The 17,978-nt window shown below is 40.1% G+C and overlaps 1 protein-coding gene across 1 annotated transcript; it reads right to left on the bottom strand.

Moving 5' to 3' along the window:
• Positions 1–12,124: 12,124 nt before the first annotated feature.
• On the bottom strand, positions 12,125–12,927 carry LOC147418689 (uncharacterized). Its single transcript, XM_086505866.1, has one exon. It carries the CDS (start codon positions 12,925–12,927, stop codon positions 12,376–12,378), a length of 552 nt encoding a protein of 183 aa, XP_086361992.1. The 3' UTR covers positions 12,125–12,375.
• Positions 12,928–17,978: the final 5,051 nt, after the last annotated feature.

Genomic DNA, 17,978 nt, shown 5'->3' with positions numbered 1-17,978 from the left:
AGTCCACTAATGTCTCAACAAATGAAGGTTGGTTAAGGATTCCTCTAGCAAGTCATGAATACTTGGAGTAAATGTTCGGACCCTACTTGAAGTACTTATTAGGATGTGATCACAAGTGTAGTAGTTATCAATAATATGTTTACTGATGCAACTTTGCCAAAATCAACATATATGTTATAAAAAGCCTTTCATAGTTGCATATCAGACAAATAACTAGTGCATATGCTACCATGTTGGGCACAATTATTTCAAAAAGTAACTAACAACTATGTATTGTGTGGCCACTGCTTCATACTTTACACCTTGGAGGTCATACAAAGAGGGAAAGAGATGGAAGCAGAGTTGGTTGGATACCTAGGTCATAAGTAGAATTACCTGTACTTGGAAATTTTGACCTTAAAAAAAGATAATAAAGCTTCAAATTTTAAAAAACATATTCATCTTTAATTACTTAGTGTTTTCAAAGTCTTTACAAAACAAGATGACACAAAAGATCAAGATTTTAATAAGGCATTGTTCTCCCATCTTTACTTATTAGAATATAGAAAGCAATATAGGTGCAATTAGAAGATATTACAGTTATAAGAAAAAATAAAATCGCTATTTGTTTGCAAAAACAATAAAAAAACGTTGTCTCGTAACTATCTCTAACAAGTCATAATTGCTTGTAGCCATCCATACTGATGCAGATGGCTACAGATAGGTTTCTAAGCTCTTTTTCAATTCATTTCATACTATGCTCCTTTTTTAATGCATTTCATTGCAGTAGTATGATCCCTTTTTAACACAAATGTCTAGTAGAATTACATAACTCTGTTTTCTTTGACTAGTGTTGTTTGTGGCTTGATGTGATGGTTTTTGTTTGAAGCCTTATATGTCTCTCTGGCATGTTCTGTTATTGGCATAAGTAGTTGTTGTTGGCTGGAGGGGTTCATATCACAAGTCAAGCATGAGACTTAACAAGATAGACTATTCCTTGGCTGCTAATTTGGAGTAGCCAATGTTTCATCACATATTTTGAGTAGTTAAAGTTGGTCGTGGCTCAAACCAAACATAATTCTAATTGATAGGTCCCTCTCCACCTTGATAACTACTTTTATTCATACATGCTATACACACCTATCTATGAGAAAGGAACCAAAATTATTATAGATTATGTTGGTTAGAAGCATGAATTTTTGGCCGATAATTGAGATTTGTAAGTGCTTGGATGGCGCACTCATCTGGAAATTTCACTCAGCCGAATGGAAGAGAGGAGAACTCATCACTACCCAATAATGCTTGAATAAGAGAACCATAGCAACTATAGATCATAGTAGGCATGGAAAATTGTTATAAGTTGTCATAGCGCGTGCGCGCACACACGCACGCACACACACACACACACACACACACAGAGGCATGAATGTGCATGTACACGCCCATGGAGCAGGAGAAAGAGGATGTTTCCAAGTGAGTTTTGGTAGGTCGGGTTCATTTGTAGCCAATTGGGCACCGACAACAGCTCCAAAATTACTCTTACACTACACAATATTGTAGAGTGACGAGGAAAATCCCTTCTCACAAACAAAGATTCACACCCTTGCCTCTCTCACCAGCTAGTGTTAGTGTCGGCTCTTGAGCTCTTTTTTACTCTCCCAGTCTCTCATGCTAACAAAAGTGCACTTATGCAATTGAATTTGTGTGTATGAAATATTGGAGGTCCAAGCTTCGATGTTGAAAACCGTAATATCAAATTATATGGTTCTGTGATTCCATCAAGAGTATACATCCTCTCTCTCTCTCTCTCTCTCTCTCTCTCTCTCTCTCTCTCTCTCTCTCTCTCTCTCTCTCTCTCTCATTAGGATGGTTTTGCGACTTGCAAGCATGCTTTACAAAAAAAAAAAAAGCAGAGGCAAGTAAGGCGCAATCCATGAAAGGTATTTTTGAAGACCACTACTCACAACCAACCTAATCCTAATGTTGAAGCGAGGACCTTACAACCACCAAGAAGATTACTAGGAAGACTGCATAAGAGAACACTCAACCACAAGTCAATGACTATTACTTATGTGAGAAGGTGAACACCATAATAATGATTATCCCTATCTAAAGAGAAGCACTATTCAAAAAAATAAACAAAACAATAGAAAAGAATACCTACAAGAATAGAATCATGATGGAGAGCATATACTTAGAGAATAGCCCAAGTTAAGAAAAAAGCTATTTCAACACTAATTACAAATGAAGAGAAGAGGAATCCCAGTTCCCGAGAAAAAATTTTCAAGCTAATGCAAGAGCGAGCAAAATCTAGCAAAGTGTCTTAGCTTAGCATAAAGAGTAGAGACTCATAGCCTTGCAAAAGCAGAATTCAAACCTATAGAAAGCATCAAAGTTTTGTGTTTGTTTTTAAACTTGCAGTTTAACTAAAATTGGAGGAAGCACATGTTTTACCCTACCAACATATGCAAGGATTGTCTCACACATTGATAAAAAGAGACTATAATGAAAAAATAGTCATTAACAATGTGCCATGCTCAATAGGAAACTAAGAATATATTTTCTTGGGAGAATACACCAACCACAACAATGTTTTTTGAATTGACACAAAACATCCATGCATATCAATAGATATATATATGCAATGCTACAAATATTGCATATTCATCCTTACATTTTCTAGTCCTTCCAACAAGTCAATCTTTGTCAAAGAGGATGATGTAAAAATCCATGAGCTTGAGAGTCCAATCCAAGCACCTTAAGGAACACACAACAAGGAAAATTTCAAGGCATGAATGTGATTCATTTACTCACATTTTTAAAAAATCCTTACATGCATATCTATGAAGATTTGAAATCATCACGTTGTAGGGTAAAGGGGCCAGTAGCGGAACACATAACTTGGGGAGCTTCAATCTTCTTCCTTCGAGCTCAATTTTGAGTGCATAGTAGCTAGCTCATTGCAATTGTCGTGCCATGAGGTTTCACAAAAATAATTTGTGAGTTTGTTGAATTTCGGATCCGAGAATTACGGTACGATGTTTGGAATCATGTGTATGAAGATTGGGGGCCAAGGAGAACGCCCTTTATAGCCCAAAAGAGTAAGGTGCATCAACAAAGGCTTGAAACCATGCCAGGCCAATAAGGTGTCTTTATTTTAAATGATCTAGCAATTCAACTTCCACTTTTCCGTGCTACTATTGGTCCCAAATTGTTCAATAAGTGGAGTGTGTGATCTATCATAGCACCATGGGTCGTAACACTATTGGCCCTTTTACCCTAAGCGACCCACTTTGAAAACAATCCCTTCATGGTTAGATAAAAGACATGGGTTTCATTGACATAAATGGAGATCCCACTATCCACTTAATATTCAAGGATCCCTTGCTGTTGAATCGTCCAAATAGCTATTTATGCTCCCCTAGGTAGAATGTGTGCACACCTTGTACTTATGTGAAAAACAATAGTAGATTATAGTAGGAAACTTTGCAGCACATTTAGACATCTCTCTCTCTCTCTCTCTCTCTCTCTCTCTCTCTCTCTCTCTCTCTCTCTCTCTCTCTCTCTCTCTCTCTCGTGTGAGTGTGTGCACACGTGCGCTAATAAGAAGAGAAAAATGGTATAACCTTTCTATCACCCAAGTGTGGTAGATTGGTTATGCCATCTCCCACTTGAACAACAGGTTTTGAGTTCAACTCTCCTCGTCGGATAGATCTTTAAGGTTTCTTGGGATATTTTTCTACAACGTTAAAATTCTCTTCCTCTTCTCTCTCTCTCTCTCTCTCTCTCTCTCTCTCTCTCTCTCTCTCTCTCTCTCTTCAAAAACAACTTAAAGCTTAGAAAAATTGAAGCAAATATTTTAGATGCACATTTCACAACTCTAATTACAATGCAAGGCCAGATCATCCTTCTTCGCATATATCATCCGTACCCAGATGAGAGTTGCTACGTCGACCAAAATCCAAACAAGTAGAGTGCTAATTGTCGATCATCCACCAGCGGTAAGTGTAGCATGGGGAACCGCATGATGGAAGTTGCAAATGCACCTATTGCCGCTCGCTCAACCTTCTTTGGCTAATTATGCTACTACTCCATAGCATTCGTCTTCATGAAAGCTAATAAACCTGTAGCGGGCCTACCCGTGAGGGAGGTGGAGGAGCTTCTATTCAAGACCAATAATTGTCTACAATTAGTTTGAAGTGCTACAGAGATCCAGAATCAACTTGAAGTGCTGCAACAGAGATCTAGAATCAACTTGAAGTGCTGAAGAGATCCGGTTGCAAGAAGACAAAGTAGCTCCTCTCTCTCTCTCTCTCTCTCTCTCTCTCTCTCTCTCTCTCTCTCTCTCTCTCTCTCTCTCTCATTACGATGGTTTTGTGACTTGCAAGCATACTTTACAAAAAAAAAAAAAGCAGAGGCAAGTAAGGAGCAATCCATGAAAGGTATTTTTGAAGACCACTACTCACAACCAACCTAATCCTAATGTTGAAGCGAGGACCTTACAACCACCAAGAAGATTACTAGGAAGACCGCATAAGAGAACACTCAACCACAAGTCAATGACTATTACTTATGTGAGAAGGTGAACACCATAATAATGATTATCCCTATCTAAAGAGAAGCACTATTCAAAAAAATAAACAAAACAATAGAAAAGAATACCTACAAGAATAGAATCAAGATGGAGAGCATATACTTAGAGAATAGCCCAAGTTAAGAAAAAAGCTATTTCAACACTAATTACAGATGAAGAGAAGAGGAATCCCAGTTCCCGAGCAAAATTTTCCAAGCTAATGCAAGAGCGAGCAAAATCTAGCAAAGTGTCTCAGCTTAGCATAAAGAGTAGAGACTCATAGCCTTGCAAAAGCAGAATTCAAACCTATAGAAAGCATCAAAGTTTTGTGTTTGTTGATAAACTTGCAGTTTAACTAAAATTGGAGGAAGCACATGTTTTACCCTACCAACATATGCAAGGATTGTCTCACACATTGATAAAAAGAGACTATAATGAAAAAATAGTCATTAACAATGTGCCATGCTCAATAGGAAACTAAGAATATATTTTCTTGGGAGAATACACCAACCACAACAATGTTTTTTGAATTGACACAAAACATCCATGCATATCAATAGATATATATGTGCAATGCTACAAATATTGCATATTCATCCTTACATTTTCTAGTCCTTCCAACAAGTCAATCTTTGTCAAAGAGGATGATGTAAAAATCCATGAGCTTGAGAGTCCAATCCAAGCACCTTAAGGAACACACAACAAGGAAAATTTCAAGGCATGAATGTGATTCATTTACTCACATTTTTAAAAAATCCTTACATGCATATCTATGAAGATTTGAAATCATCACGCTGTAGGGTAAAGGGGCCAGTAGCGGAACACATAACTTGGGGAGCTTCAATCTTCTTCCTTCGAGCTCAATTTTGAGTGCATAGTAGCTAGCTCATTGCATTTGTCGTGCCATGAGGTTTCACGAAAATAATTTGTGAGTTTGTTGAATTTCGGATCCGAGAATTACGATACGATGTTTGGAATCATGTGTATGAAGACTGGGGGCCAAGGAGAACGCCCTTTATAGCCCAAAAGAGTAAGGTGCATCCACAAAGGCTTGAAACCATGCCAAGCCAATAAGGTGTCTTTATTTTAAATGATCTAGCGATTCAACTTCCACTTTTCCGTGCTACTATTGGTCCCAATTTTTTCAATAAGTGGAGTGTGTGATCTATCATAGCACCATGGGTCGTAACACTATTGGCCCTTTTACCCTAAGCGACCCACTTTGAAAACAATCCCTTCATGGTTAGATAAAAGACATGGGTTTCATTGACATAAATGGAGATCCCACTATCCACTTAATATTCAATGATCCCTTGCTGTTGAATCGTCCAAATAGCTATTTATGCTCCCCTAGGTAGAATGTGTGCACACCTTGTACTTATGTGAAAAACAATAGTAGATTATAGTAGGAAACTTTGCAGCACATTTAGACATCTCTCTCTCTCTCTCTCTCTCTCTCTCTCTCTCTCTCTCTCTCTCTCTCTCTCTCTCTTGTGAGTGTGTGCACGCGTGCGCTAATAAGAAGAGAAAAATGGTATAACCTTTCTATCACCCAAGTGTGGTAGATTGGTTATGCCATCTCCCACTTGAACAACAGGTTTTGAGTTCAACTCTCCTCGTCGGATATCTTTAAGGTTTCTTGGGATATTTTTCTACAACGTTAAAATTCTCTTCCTCTTCTCTCTCTCTCTCTCTCTCTCTCTCTCTCTCTCTCTCTCTCTCTCTTCAAAAACAACTTAAAGCTTAGAAAAATTGAAGCAAATATTTTAGAAGCACATTTCACAACTCTAATTACAATGCAAGGCCAGATCATCCTTCTTCGCATATATCATCCGTACCCAGATGAGAGTTGCTACGTCGACCAAAATCCAAACAAGTAGAGTGCTAATTGTCGATCATCCACCAGCGGTAAGTGTAGCATGGGGAACCGCATGATGGAAGCTGCAAATGCACCTGTTGCCGCTCGCTCAACCTTCTTTGGCTAATTATGCTACTACTCCATAGCATTCGTCTTCATGAAAGCTAACAAACCTGTAGTGGGCCTACCCGTGAGGGAGGTGGAGGAGCTTCTATTCAAGACCAATAAATGTGTACAATTAGTTTGAAGTGCTACAGAGATCCGGAATCAACTTGAAGTGCTGCAACAGAAATCTGGAATCAACTTGAAGTGCTGAAGAGATCCGGCTGCAAGAAGACAAAATAGCTCCTCTCTCTCTCTCTCTCTCTCTCTCTCTCTCTCTCTCTCTCTCTCTCTCTCTCATGCACGAGGCCGCCTGTGAAGTTCCAAGCAATTTACGAAGCATATATATTAAGCACTTGGCAGCTATGAATCTTAAGGGTGTTGAGCACAAAGTTGACGTCCCCTTTGGTGTGCTGCTCTTGGAGCGACCCCACCTCGTGCTTGTAGACCTTCTTACAACCTTTGTCCCCAGCTCACGGCCCTTCTTAGCCCTTGGTGGCTGCCCAGCTGTAAACGGCTCTCCTCTGTAGCCCGCCTTGCCCTCCCAACTGCAGCCGACTTCCCTCTAGATCGCCAGTGCTCACGGCCAGCCCATTCTCTCTCTTGGAGATGACCCCCTTAATGCCATGGAGCCAGGAGCCGCCCCCTTTTCAAGCTTTCCCTACTGACAACCATTGGTGGTGCATCATCCCTTGACTGTTGCAAAATGGCCCGCTCACAATGGCCTCCGACCATGCAACTGCAGCGCTGGTCTCACCTTCTCCTTCTCTAGCGCCCCTTGGCTTATCTGCCCTTGGCGGGGCTGCATATAGATGCCGATCTCCACTAAAAACCTGTTTGTAGCCATCCACGCCGGCGCGGAAGTCTACAGGCAGTTTCTTTCTTCACCAACAATTTGAGAAACATACAAATTAAGCACTTGGCGGTTTTCGATATTGTTATGGTCGCTGAGTGCCACAAATGCCCAATGCGTCCGAATGAAACCTGCCTCTAGCCATCTGCGCCGGCACGGATGCGTGGATGGCTACAAGCACTTGCTTTCACAAGTATTACCCTTAAATTTACAACTTTCATGAGAACTTTTCAAGGTTGAAGATTTTCAGGATTTTTTTAGAACATTTTCTACGCTCCAAAATTTGGATTCTTAAATTTCTTGGAACTTCACACGCAGATATACAATGTTACTTAGAACATTTTGGTGCATAGACAATGTTAGACAATGCTACTTAGAACATTTTGGACGCGGATGGCTATAGGCAGCTAGCTGAATTGTTTATCAAACAAGCATACCCTTAAATTCGTAATGTTTATGATGAAGTATTTGAACTTTTACAGGGCCTGAATATTTTTAGGTTCTTGACCCCTCTGCATTGATATTAGAGCTGATGAGTTGCACTTGGGGACAGTGGAGTGAAAGTCTTGCCTAAAAACAAAAAGGCTGAAAGCTCAGCCTTAAAAATTGAAAGAGAATTGTAGGGCTAGCATTGCACAAGAAATGGAAGGGATAAGCCATTATTCTGTTGAGCAGATTCTCTCCTCATTCATATAAGAAGATGAGCCAATGAGAAAAATAAATTCTAGAAAGATTTTCTTCTACGTTTGCTATGAGTTACGATCACCATGAGAGTGCGACCTAGTACAAAGCGTACATCCACTTACCCCTAGCTTAATCCACTCGTCCTGTTGTGACACAACTCTTAAGTAACATTGTCTATGCACCAGAGTTTGTCTCTAGCCATTTGTATCGATATGGAACTTGCTCAATTCAACTCACAAATAATCATGGAGTGCAAGTCTAAGTCCTCAGACAAATTTTATTTTAAAAAATATAGAGCCACATGTCCTCGTCCTTTAAAAGTATATCCCATGATTGTTCCATAATGCAAACTAGCATTGAATATGTATGTTCTAATGGAAAGAAATTGTACCTAAATTTTGCATTGTAGTTGTATCCTTGATTGTTTGGTTACAGTTTATTCAATGTCCCAACCTTGCAACACTAGAGAAAATAAGAGTTAGTAAATTTCAACTTAGCCTCATGATCTCAAGCTCATGCTCATGCTCAAGCTCTTATTGGTTCTCACTCTATCATCTTGAGTCTTAATTGTGTGTGTTACATTGCCTCATTCTCTATTTTAAGTCTATAAATGATCTTCTCGTGATTCTCTCTTGTTTCTTGCATGGGATCTTCCCAAAGACAAACTAGATCCTTTGGGATATAACTAGCCAAGGTTCTTTGATACTGCTCTCGTCATTCTCTCCTCTCTTTGAAGTAGAATGTGTCATTGGAGCTATATCAAATAAGTCATTAAAATTTCTTATGATTTTCATTGGTGACACATAAGTGGAGTACCTTGTTTGACCTCTTAAGAAGTTTGGTTCATCCTCATTGAGCCCAATTTCAAGCTCCTTTGTGTTAATACAATGATCTCTATGTGCATCATCATCATCCACTACTAATATATCCATATGTGGAGACATATGGATTTTCATTGGTGACACATAAGTGGAGTACCTTGTTTGACCTCTTAAGAAGTTTGGGTCATCCTCATTGAGCCCAATTTCAAGATCCTTTGTGTTAATACAATGATCTCTATGTGCATCATCATCATCCACTACTAGAATATCCATTATATCTATTCTTGTGATCATCATGTTGTCTAGGAGTCCATCAATCACCATCCATGTGGGTACAATCCCTTCTATATTAATTTCCTTTGTGATGATCTCTATGGATTTATACCTTCTCTTAGGTTGATCATGCATACCACGATCTCCGTCATGGTGTCAATAATCTCACCTACTATCTCCACCATCATCTCTTCAGCAACTTCTACCACCGTACCGATTTTTGTGTTCACTTTGGCTGTCATGTCTACCATCCCCACTACTTATGTGTTGTTCCTCTTCTTTCAACTTACCCTCGTGCTCAAGATCGTATTGGTTCTCCCTCTGTCACTGTGGGTCTTAACGCTGCAAGTCCCTTCTATATTCATCCTTTTTGTCATGATCTCTTTGGCTTCATACCTTGTCTCATGTCGATCATGTCTACTATGATGATCTCTATCATTGTATTGATCATGTCTACTATGATCTCCATCATCATCTCTTTTGCAACTTTTTCCATCACGCCAAGTTCACTGTCAATCATGTCTAGTATAATCTTCATCATCATGTCATTCATGTCTACTTTGATATCCATCATCCTCTCTTTTGCAATATTTGAAATTCTACCACTAAAGCCCGATAAAAACCCCCCTTCACACATTTTGTGGATTGGAATAAAACTACCCTGGCCCTCTTTGTTCACAAACCTTTAAGATTTTCTAAAAATCAAGTTTAAATGACCCACTTCTAAGTGTAAATTTGTAACTTATATGAATCTATAATATACCCTCTTGTCGAGCATATGTAATACACCTACACACCTACGAGGTGCATGTCTTGGGATTATACCAAGGAGAAAGACTTGCTTCTTAAAAAAATTCACGCCAAATTTTGTACTATGAGAAGTATTGGTTTGTGTTGTAGCTATGTGAAAGATTCAAGTAGAATATAACTCAGTAAATATGGCATATAAAGTTTTCTTCAGATAGTATGGAATGGAATAAGAGGAGAGAAAAACCTTTCTAGAAGAAACCTTTCTAGTATACCTTCGATTGCTTGGTCAAGAGAAATTAGAGAAAGATTTCTCTCTATCTTTGTCTCTGTCTCTCTCTAAAAATCCTCGCTCGATAGTTTCCTTGCTCGGAAATATTTGCTCACCATATGGTAAGACTCGAAGAGAAGACCAAGACAAATATGAACAATGAGTTCATGACCCCTAAGGCTCAGAGGGTTCACTCAAAAGTATGTAGAGTAGCACATGAGTTCAACAGAAGGGGTTAATTTCTCTTATGAACTCACAAAAAAATATACATACAGAAGGGTTGAAAAAGTGGAAATTTTGGTACATAAGGGTTCTTTTTATTGAAAAATGTGGTACATAAGAGGTCTCTATATACCTCAAAAAATGTAGAATAGGAGGTTTTATAAATACCTCTTGAATTCACATGCTATATAAGATCTCTATATAGTGAACCCTCCAAGCCCTAAGGGTGCATCCCAATAGAAACACACATACCAGTTTCTTAACTAGAGATGCATGAATTCTAAAGCGAGGAACATCTTCAATTGAAAGGACAATGACAAAGATTGGTTTTAGTCTTGAGGACTTGCAAAATAATTTTTTGCAACATAGTGCCTAGCTTTCATTTGAAGTGCGATATGTTTTATTATGGCTTCATTGGCAGGTACATGCTTACGTGTATTTATGTCTACAAATTATATTAATTACAGTGAATACAATATTTTTGTATCTATGAGAGCAATCACTATGTCAAATGGGTAGGTGATTGCATTGAGATGAGACATAGTTTATTCTTTTGCCTTAATGTTGCTCATATAAAGGATCTAGATTTGAGGAATTTTCCCAAAAGAATGGAGGTACCTATTTTGTTTGTACATGCAACACAAATGTGTGACTCATATTTGGCCCTGTCCTCATGTAGGAAGTATGGAGAGGACTACTATAGAAGATCCATGGCCCCTCGAACCACTTCGTGGAGTCCTCATCTAGCTGTAAACATTCACCTCTCTCCCACCTCCGCTCGCTCTCTCTCTCTCTCTCTCTCTCTCTCTCTCTCTCTCTCTCTCTCTCTCTCTCTCTCTCTCTCTCTCTCTCTCTCTCTCTCTCTCTCTCTCTCTCTCTCTTCTTACATGACTTTGTCTTTTGAATCAAGTCTCTCAATTATTTCCTTGCTTGAAAATAATCTCTCATCATTCAGCAAGACTCTATTTGTACATGGTGAACATTCACATGCATGTGAACCCTCTCCGTCTATCTATCTGCTGCAAACCTTCACCAAAGGCAAGGGAGTGGAACATTCTAGTTGGGTTAGACCACAAGTTTTTGAACTGTGGATTGTTTCGAATATTTCTTTTCTAGTGGTTATCAAAGCAATTATTATACAAGCGGGTCTGCTTTGTGATCTGAATAGAGATTAAATATACTATAAACACATCTTTTTTTTACATCTTTGTCTATCGTTTGGTCTCAGCATGCAAAAAGTAAACTGAGGAATGAATGACGTTCTATGGAAGTGTTGATATACAAGGCATGCACTATGGTTGTTGTACATTAGTACAATGTTGCTCTTATTTGATGCATAATGGTTGTTGTACATCAATACAATGTATGGGTCGGGCAGTCACTTTTAGGAGTTAACCAAAGAGGATTATTAGTATCAAAATATGTATACTTTTATGTATACATTAGAGAGGGGTTGGGTTTTTTAAGTATGAACCCCAACCCCTCTCTAATGTATACTCTTTGGTTTAAAAAACCCCAACCCCTCTCTAATGTATACATAGAAGTATACATATTTTGATAGTAATAATCTTCTTTGGTTAACTCAAGTGATTAAATAGGCGCATGGTGTAAATATAATGTGTATACTCAGGTGTTGAGTGATATAGAGATCTTTTGATGAGTGACCGCCCCAAAAGTGTATGTAAAAAACCAAATAGATGTTAAATGTCGCATGGATTGCACACTCTCTACTCACACATACTTGTACATGTCAATTTTCATGTGCATTAGAACTAAAGCAATTACAAGCGTGTTAATTGTGTCATGGGGGTGGATAGAGAGATCGGGGTGACAAAGAATCAATTTAAGATTGAAAACATGAAGCTGAGATAAACCCAATTAAGAAAGAGGGAGCGAGATATAATAGAAGAAGCGAAGTCATGGAGTGGTGGAATTGACATGGGTGAGGATGCATTGGAGGGAGGGTAGATTTTGAGGGTGGTAGAATGGTGGCTAGTAGGAGGGGCAGGAGAATTTTTTGGGGACCTTGTATCCGCAGGAGGTGAGGATGGAGATGACGGCGTCGACCTTGGCATCCACGGAGATGAGGCCCAGGATGTTGGCGTCTAGGGCCAGGCAGAGGCACACCTCCACGTCCACGCCCAACAGGTTGAGCAGCGCGCAGCAGCTGCTGCTGGAGCCTAACAGCCCGCCCACCACGCCGCCCAGCAGCGGGCTGCACACGCCCAGCTTCACCAGGGACACCGGGCACGTCTTCGACCCGCCCTTATACCCTCCTGATCCCCCACCCCCTCCTGATCCTCCTCCACTAGAGGGTGATCCTCCTCCGGCCCCTCCTGATCCTCCACTAGGGGGTGATCCCTCTCCTGAGGCTCCACCGCCCCCTCCTGATCCTCCACCCTTGGACGGGGGGGAAGACTTCTTGCTGGGAGCCTTGGGCGCCTTATATGTAGGCGTACCCCCACAAACATCGCACGCCCTGCAAACCTCTACACCCATGAGCACAACCATCATCAGCATTGCCGCCCTACTTAATCCCGCCATCTCTCCCTCTCTCTCTCTCTTCTCTCTCTTATCTCTCTCTGCTTCTGTATGCTTCCGCTTCTCTTGATGATCAACCCTCCCTCGCCTTATATACTTGCTGGGCATCGCATCCCCCGCCACGCCCTCCATTGGTACTCGCAGGCCCTACATGCAGCATCGCAGGCACACCCACATGCACCTCTTAAAGGTGTTCATGGCCCTTTAACGGCTGTACCCTCAAGTAAACCCTCGAAATGTCAGGTAAATTATGCATGCACTCACACTCCACAATCTCAGCCTTGTAAACACAGCCTGAGCCACATGTCGCAATTCTGCCTCTGAAAAAAGAAACCTTCAACAAAGCATACATCAACGTAATCTTTCATGTTCGGAAAGAAGATTCCTTCTTTACTTCGTTAGCATAATGGCTTTCGTTCGAATGAAGCCTCTTGCAGTTGTCCTTGCCTTTGAAGAACACATCAAGCAATGGGAGTGTGCTACCTTTAAGAGTCCTTGCATGCTTGTAAAGTAAGCGGGTCAACGTACATATCTCTCTCTTTGTTTGCCGGATCAAATCTCTCTCTCTCTCTCTCTCTCTCTCTCTCTCACACACACACACACACACACACACACAGGAGCTCCTCACAGCTACCCTATCATCCTCTACATCATTGTCTTCTGTCGAACTATCTTACCCGCATTGTGTTCACCAAGAGCATTCTTGCCATGGTATACACTCGCAGGGAGGGGGGGGATGGTGTTCACCCCCAAAAATGTGAGTTCAAAATAAGGCATGGTTTATTGGGCACAAATTTAAAAAATTATCAAGATTACATGTACAAGAGGGGATTTGTAGTGCATTTTGGGGAAGAATTGTAAATTTCTTTTGAAAAAAGAGTTGTTTTATTACCTTAGAACATGCATTTAAATATAGGGGTTTTTTAATACCCTTTGAATGCACGTGATATAAGAAATTTCTTGTTAGATACATGCAATTACTATGGATGTGTGTTGGATTTCCACATGCATACTAATCTGCCATTGCGTACAAGACTACAATGCCTACTGCAAGGCCGCCTTCAAAGGTGGTCAGTTGAGGCATACATACAAATATATTCAACAAAGAATGCTACAATGTTATTAAAAAACGTGGAAAAACATATTCAAATGAAAAATAAGCACCCTAGCCCCCAACACATGCATGCCATTAGTAGCTATAAGCCATGGTATTTTGTACTATCTTACAACATATAGAAATCAAGAAAGACGTCATACGAAGATCTCATTCAGTAACTGGAACATTTATAAAGCATGGCAGGCTTGTGAAACTCTTCTTCAGAGTAGATAACAAGTGTCATACTTGAAAAGTGGCAGGAGGCTCATTTAGGTGGTCAATGTGATTGTGATGCACTATGGGTATGAGATATTGGAAGAGTTGTTGGCTGCCAAAATTATTACTCTAAAGCTCTACAAAGTGGACATGAAAATCATCCTTAAGAAGTTGCACATCTTTATTATATCAAAATCAATGGCAAGGAGGTCATCCTCCTCCTTATGGAGAGAGCCTACAAGGGAGCAATAGAGGACCAACATGGATGCAATGCCATGTCACAAAGTGTCAATGGTGACAAAAGAGGATGGTGGGATCTTTAAAGGTTTTGTGGAAGACATGTTCCATAACTTCATCATACGTTTGTATGGAGTGGTCAATGCAAGGTTTGGTTGATTGCTACGATGCTGAAAAAACATAGATCCACTACCTTGTTTTGAATACCATGCCTGTGAAGTAGGAACTTGAATACAGGGCATGTCACTCTGGGGAAATATAGGGCCAACTTCTCATCATACTTCTAAAGACATTTGTAGGATGAAAAGTCTTACTGGTATTTCTCTTTGTCTATAGCTCCTTAAAAGCAAGATTTTCAAATGGAGAGCTTATTCCATCAAATACTTTAGTCATAAGGTTAGTACTCTCTCTCACATGCGCTTTGGCTTTTCCCTTATTTTCATTGTGCTCATAGGTGTTAGTGAAGTTTTCACTGCACCATCTATATTCATAGGTATAACTTCTTCTATCTTCCCACCCCACTGCATACCATATCTAGAAATTCACATGAATTGCTAGGACAAGGCCAACCAAACATGATCGGTTGTTAGTGTGTGAGATTTGAAAACATACTTACACTAAACGCTTGAAACTTTCCAATATATACCCATAAATCCTTAGGTGATTCTATGTTGTGTGACTCAAATTACAAACTGAAAATGTCATAAAATCTAATATCGAACCAACCCAAATGATTTTTCCATATTAAAATGATCATTTAATGTAGAAGAATAAATGAGAACAAGGGTTAGAATATAGACATGTGCTTATGGATCTATCTCGACACGGGGCCAAAGTTCCCGGGGGGTTCACTTTACATAGTATGTGACCTATCACGTGAGTTCAACAGAAGGGTATTTAAATCCCTTAAAACTTACAGTAATAAATTTACATAAGGATATGTGTTTTACAAATTTCAAAAAAATTTACAGAATTTAAAAGAAAAGGGTTCATATATTTCCTAGAAAATTCACAGAATAGGGATTTTAGAAAAAGAGCCTGAACGCACGTGATAACTATAGTGGTCTTAAATATAGTGAACCCCCCGGGCCAAAGTTAATGGGCCCAAATGAGAGATGGTATGTCAAAGAGCAATGCTAGCTAATGGAGCTTGATAGACCTTAGGGTTAGCTTCATTAAAGACCTCCAATGGTTAGTGTAAAAGTCCTTAGACCTTAGGTTAATCTAGGTTCATGGTTTAAGTATTAATAATTAAGGTGTTTGACATCTTTGATAGCTAAGGTCCTTGGCCGGCCCTGTGCTTGAGGTGTCCAAGTCCAAGTCAAAGTTGAGCCCTACAAAGAGGGGGTTCAGCCTACAAGCTAGGGGCATGAGAGAGAGTGAACCCATGCTCATGATAAGCCTATACTTGATGACTAAGGTGCTTGAGAAGCCTACCCATGCTTGGAAGGTAAGGGCTTGAGAAGCTTGAGTCAAAGAGATTCCCTACAAAGAAGGGGGCAAGCCCCAAAACTAGGGGAAAGTTTGACCAACCTCTCACTCACCCAAAGGGCACCCCTTCCTCATGGGGCACAAGGACACATGTCAAGATCTCCCTATGCTTAGCCACATGGGGTGCTTGAATCCTATTGGCTAGGCTAAAGAGGAGCATTTAGTTATTTACTTAATTCTCTAAAGCATTTTCCAAGCCCTCTCTCTCAAAGGGGAAAGGGGGACAATTCTCCAAATGCTACCATGGTTGCTTGACATGCACTATGCATGTGATTGGCTAGAATTACAAGGTTCCAATCAAATGCAGGCTTTAGCTACAATGAGGGGTCCCAAAGCAAGATGGGGTGTGCTCACATGCTCATTCTCACTTCTTGGTCAAAGTGAAAGAAATCCATCTCCTTCTCCAAGCTTGTTGAGAAGTTGAGAGCCTACACCAACACTCTTGGCTATGAAATGCAAATCCAACCAAGATCCATGCTTCAATGCTTAAGCTTTGCATCTTCTTCATCTTCATTACTATGCTATTATGCTATGCTAATCAAGAAGACTGATGATAAGTGACGAACTATTTCTTTCTCATGTAAATGTTTCTTCTTCCTCTTCCCTACCCTCATTCCCCGCTAGCTCTCTCCACCTTTGAAGGTGTTTGAGGCCTTGGGATTGAGGCCAGGGATGGTTAATTCTTTTACAAAGTTTATGTTATGCTTGTGATGCATGAAGCTTTCCATCTTCATTGCATCACCTAGGTCACAAGGAACACAAATATTGGATTGTACCAAGTCTCTCTTTAGGGGAGAATCTATAATACAAAAGCCTATTGGAGGGGGGACCGGCTCCACATAAATCCTGTCCTCAACTGCTATCAAGTTCTCTCTCTCTCTCTCTCTCTCTCTCTCTCTCTCTCTCTCTCTCTCTCTCTCTCTCTCTCTCGCAAAAGTATTGTTCATGCAATTATAATGGTTATTTTGCTACCCCTAATTAAGTTCACCCTCTATGTTCTCAAAGTAATATCATAAAAATGCTCACTCTAATTCTCTTAATTCCGCTATTCTCAAAGTTCATAGGCCATTTCCATTACATTAGTATCAGAGCTATTGGTTTCTCTTTTCTGGCTTATGAAGAGAGGTCCTTAAGTTGTCCATGAAAGGTTGGACATGTTCACTGCAATAGGGTAAGTGGGACAAGGATCTATTATCTTGGTTGAGAAGGACTTAGTTCGAGATACACCGTTGGGAACTATAGTCTTGATAATGGAGTCTCTCATGGCTTGCCTTTGGCTTAACCATTATTGAGCTACAAGAAATCTCAACAGGAACCATAATCAACCAAGAAATGTTAGACCCTCTCCACTAGCCTTTTCCATTAGCAATGTCTAAACCACAGGTGTAGCTACTTGAGAACTAATTTTCAAAGGTAAAGAAGAGTAGCGACTAAGGCTTTTGAGGGTACCAAAGCACAAATTAATTCATACATAAGTTTAATTAGCATGGCTGACAATAACCAAGAGAGCAGAATGAACATCAATAACTTTGAGTTTGCACATGAAGGTGCTAATGATGATGCCCCCATGTTTGTTAATTATCTTGTTACTAGATTGTAGCAAGCTATGGGCAACCTTGCTTTGCAAGCCGAAGTTACTCAGCAACTTCATGCTTATGGGATTTACCTTCCTCTCCAAGAGGAGAGCGAGCTTATAATGCCTCTTGATGAGACTCTCAAAAGAAGACTCTCTCCCAGAATCCAGAGAACGAGAAAAAAATGAATCCCTAAGTTCCTCTGAAGATGTGGCTCCATGAAGACGGCGGTCTTGACGGTTTCCAACTACTCTCAAGAGGAAACGGTCAGCCCGTAGTCCTTCTCCTCGTCACTCTGAAAGGGAAGAGAGGGAACAAAGGAAGAAAAAGTCAAGAAAGAGGGTCATCTTCTCCTTCTTCTTCACCCTTCTCCTCTTTCGACAAACGCAATAGCTATTCTCCTAGATAATACAAGAGGAGAGGACATTGCAAATATTACC

The sequence above is a fragment of the Adiantum capillus-veneris genome, chromosome 29, assembly GCF_014529385.1.
Source record: "Adiantum capillus-veneris isolate H3 chromosome 29, ASM1452938v2, whole genome shotgun sequence".
In the NCBI taxonomy this organism is placed as follows: domain Eukaryota; kingdom Viridiplantae; phylum Streptophyta; class Polypodiopsida; order Polypodiales; family Pteridaceae; genus Adiantum; species Adiantum capillus-veneris.
This window is presented reverse-complemented; position numbering and strand designations above follow the sequence as displayed.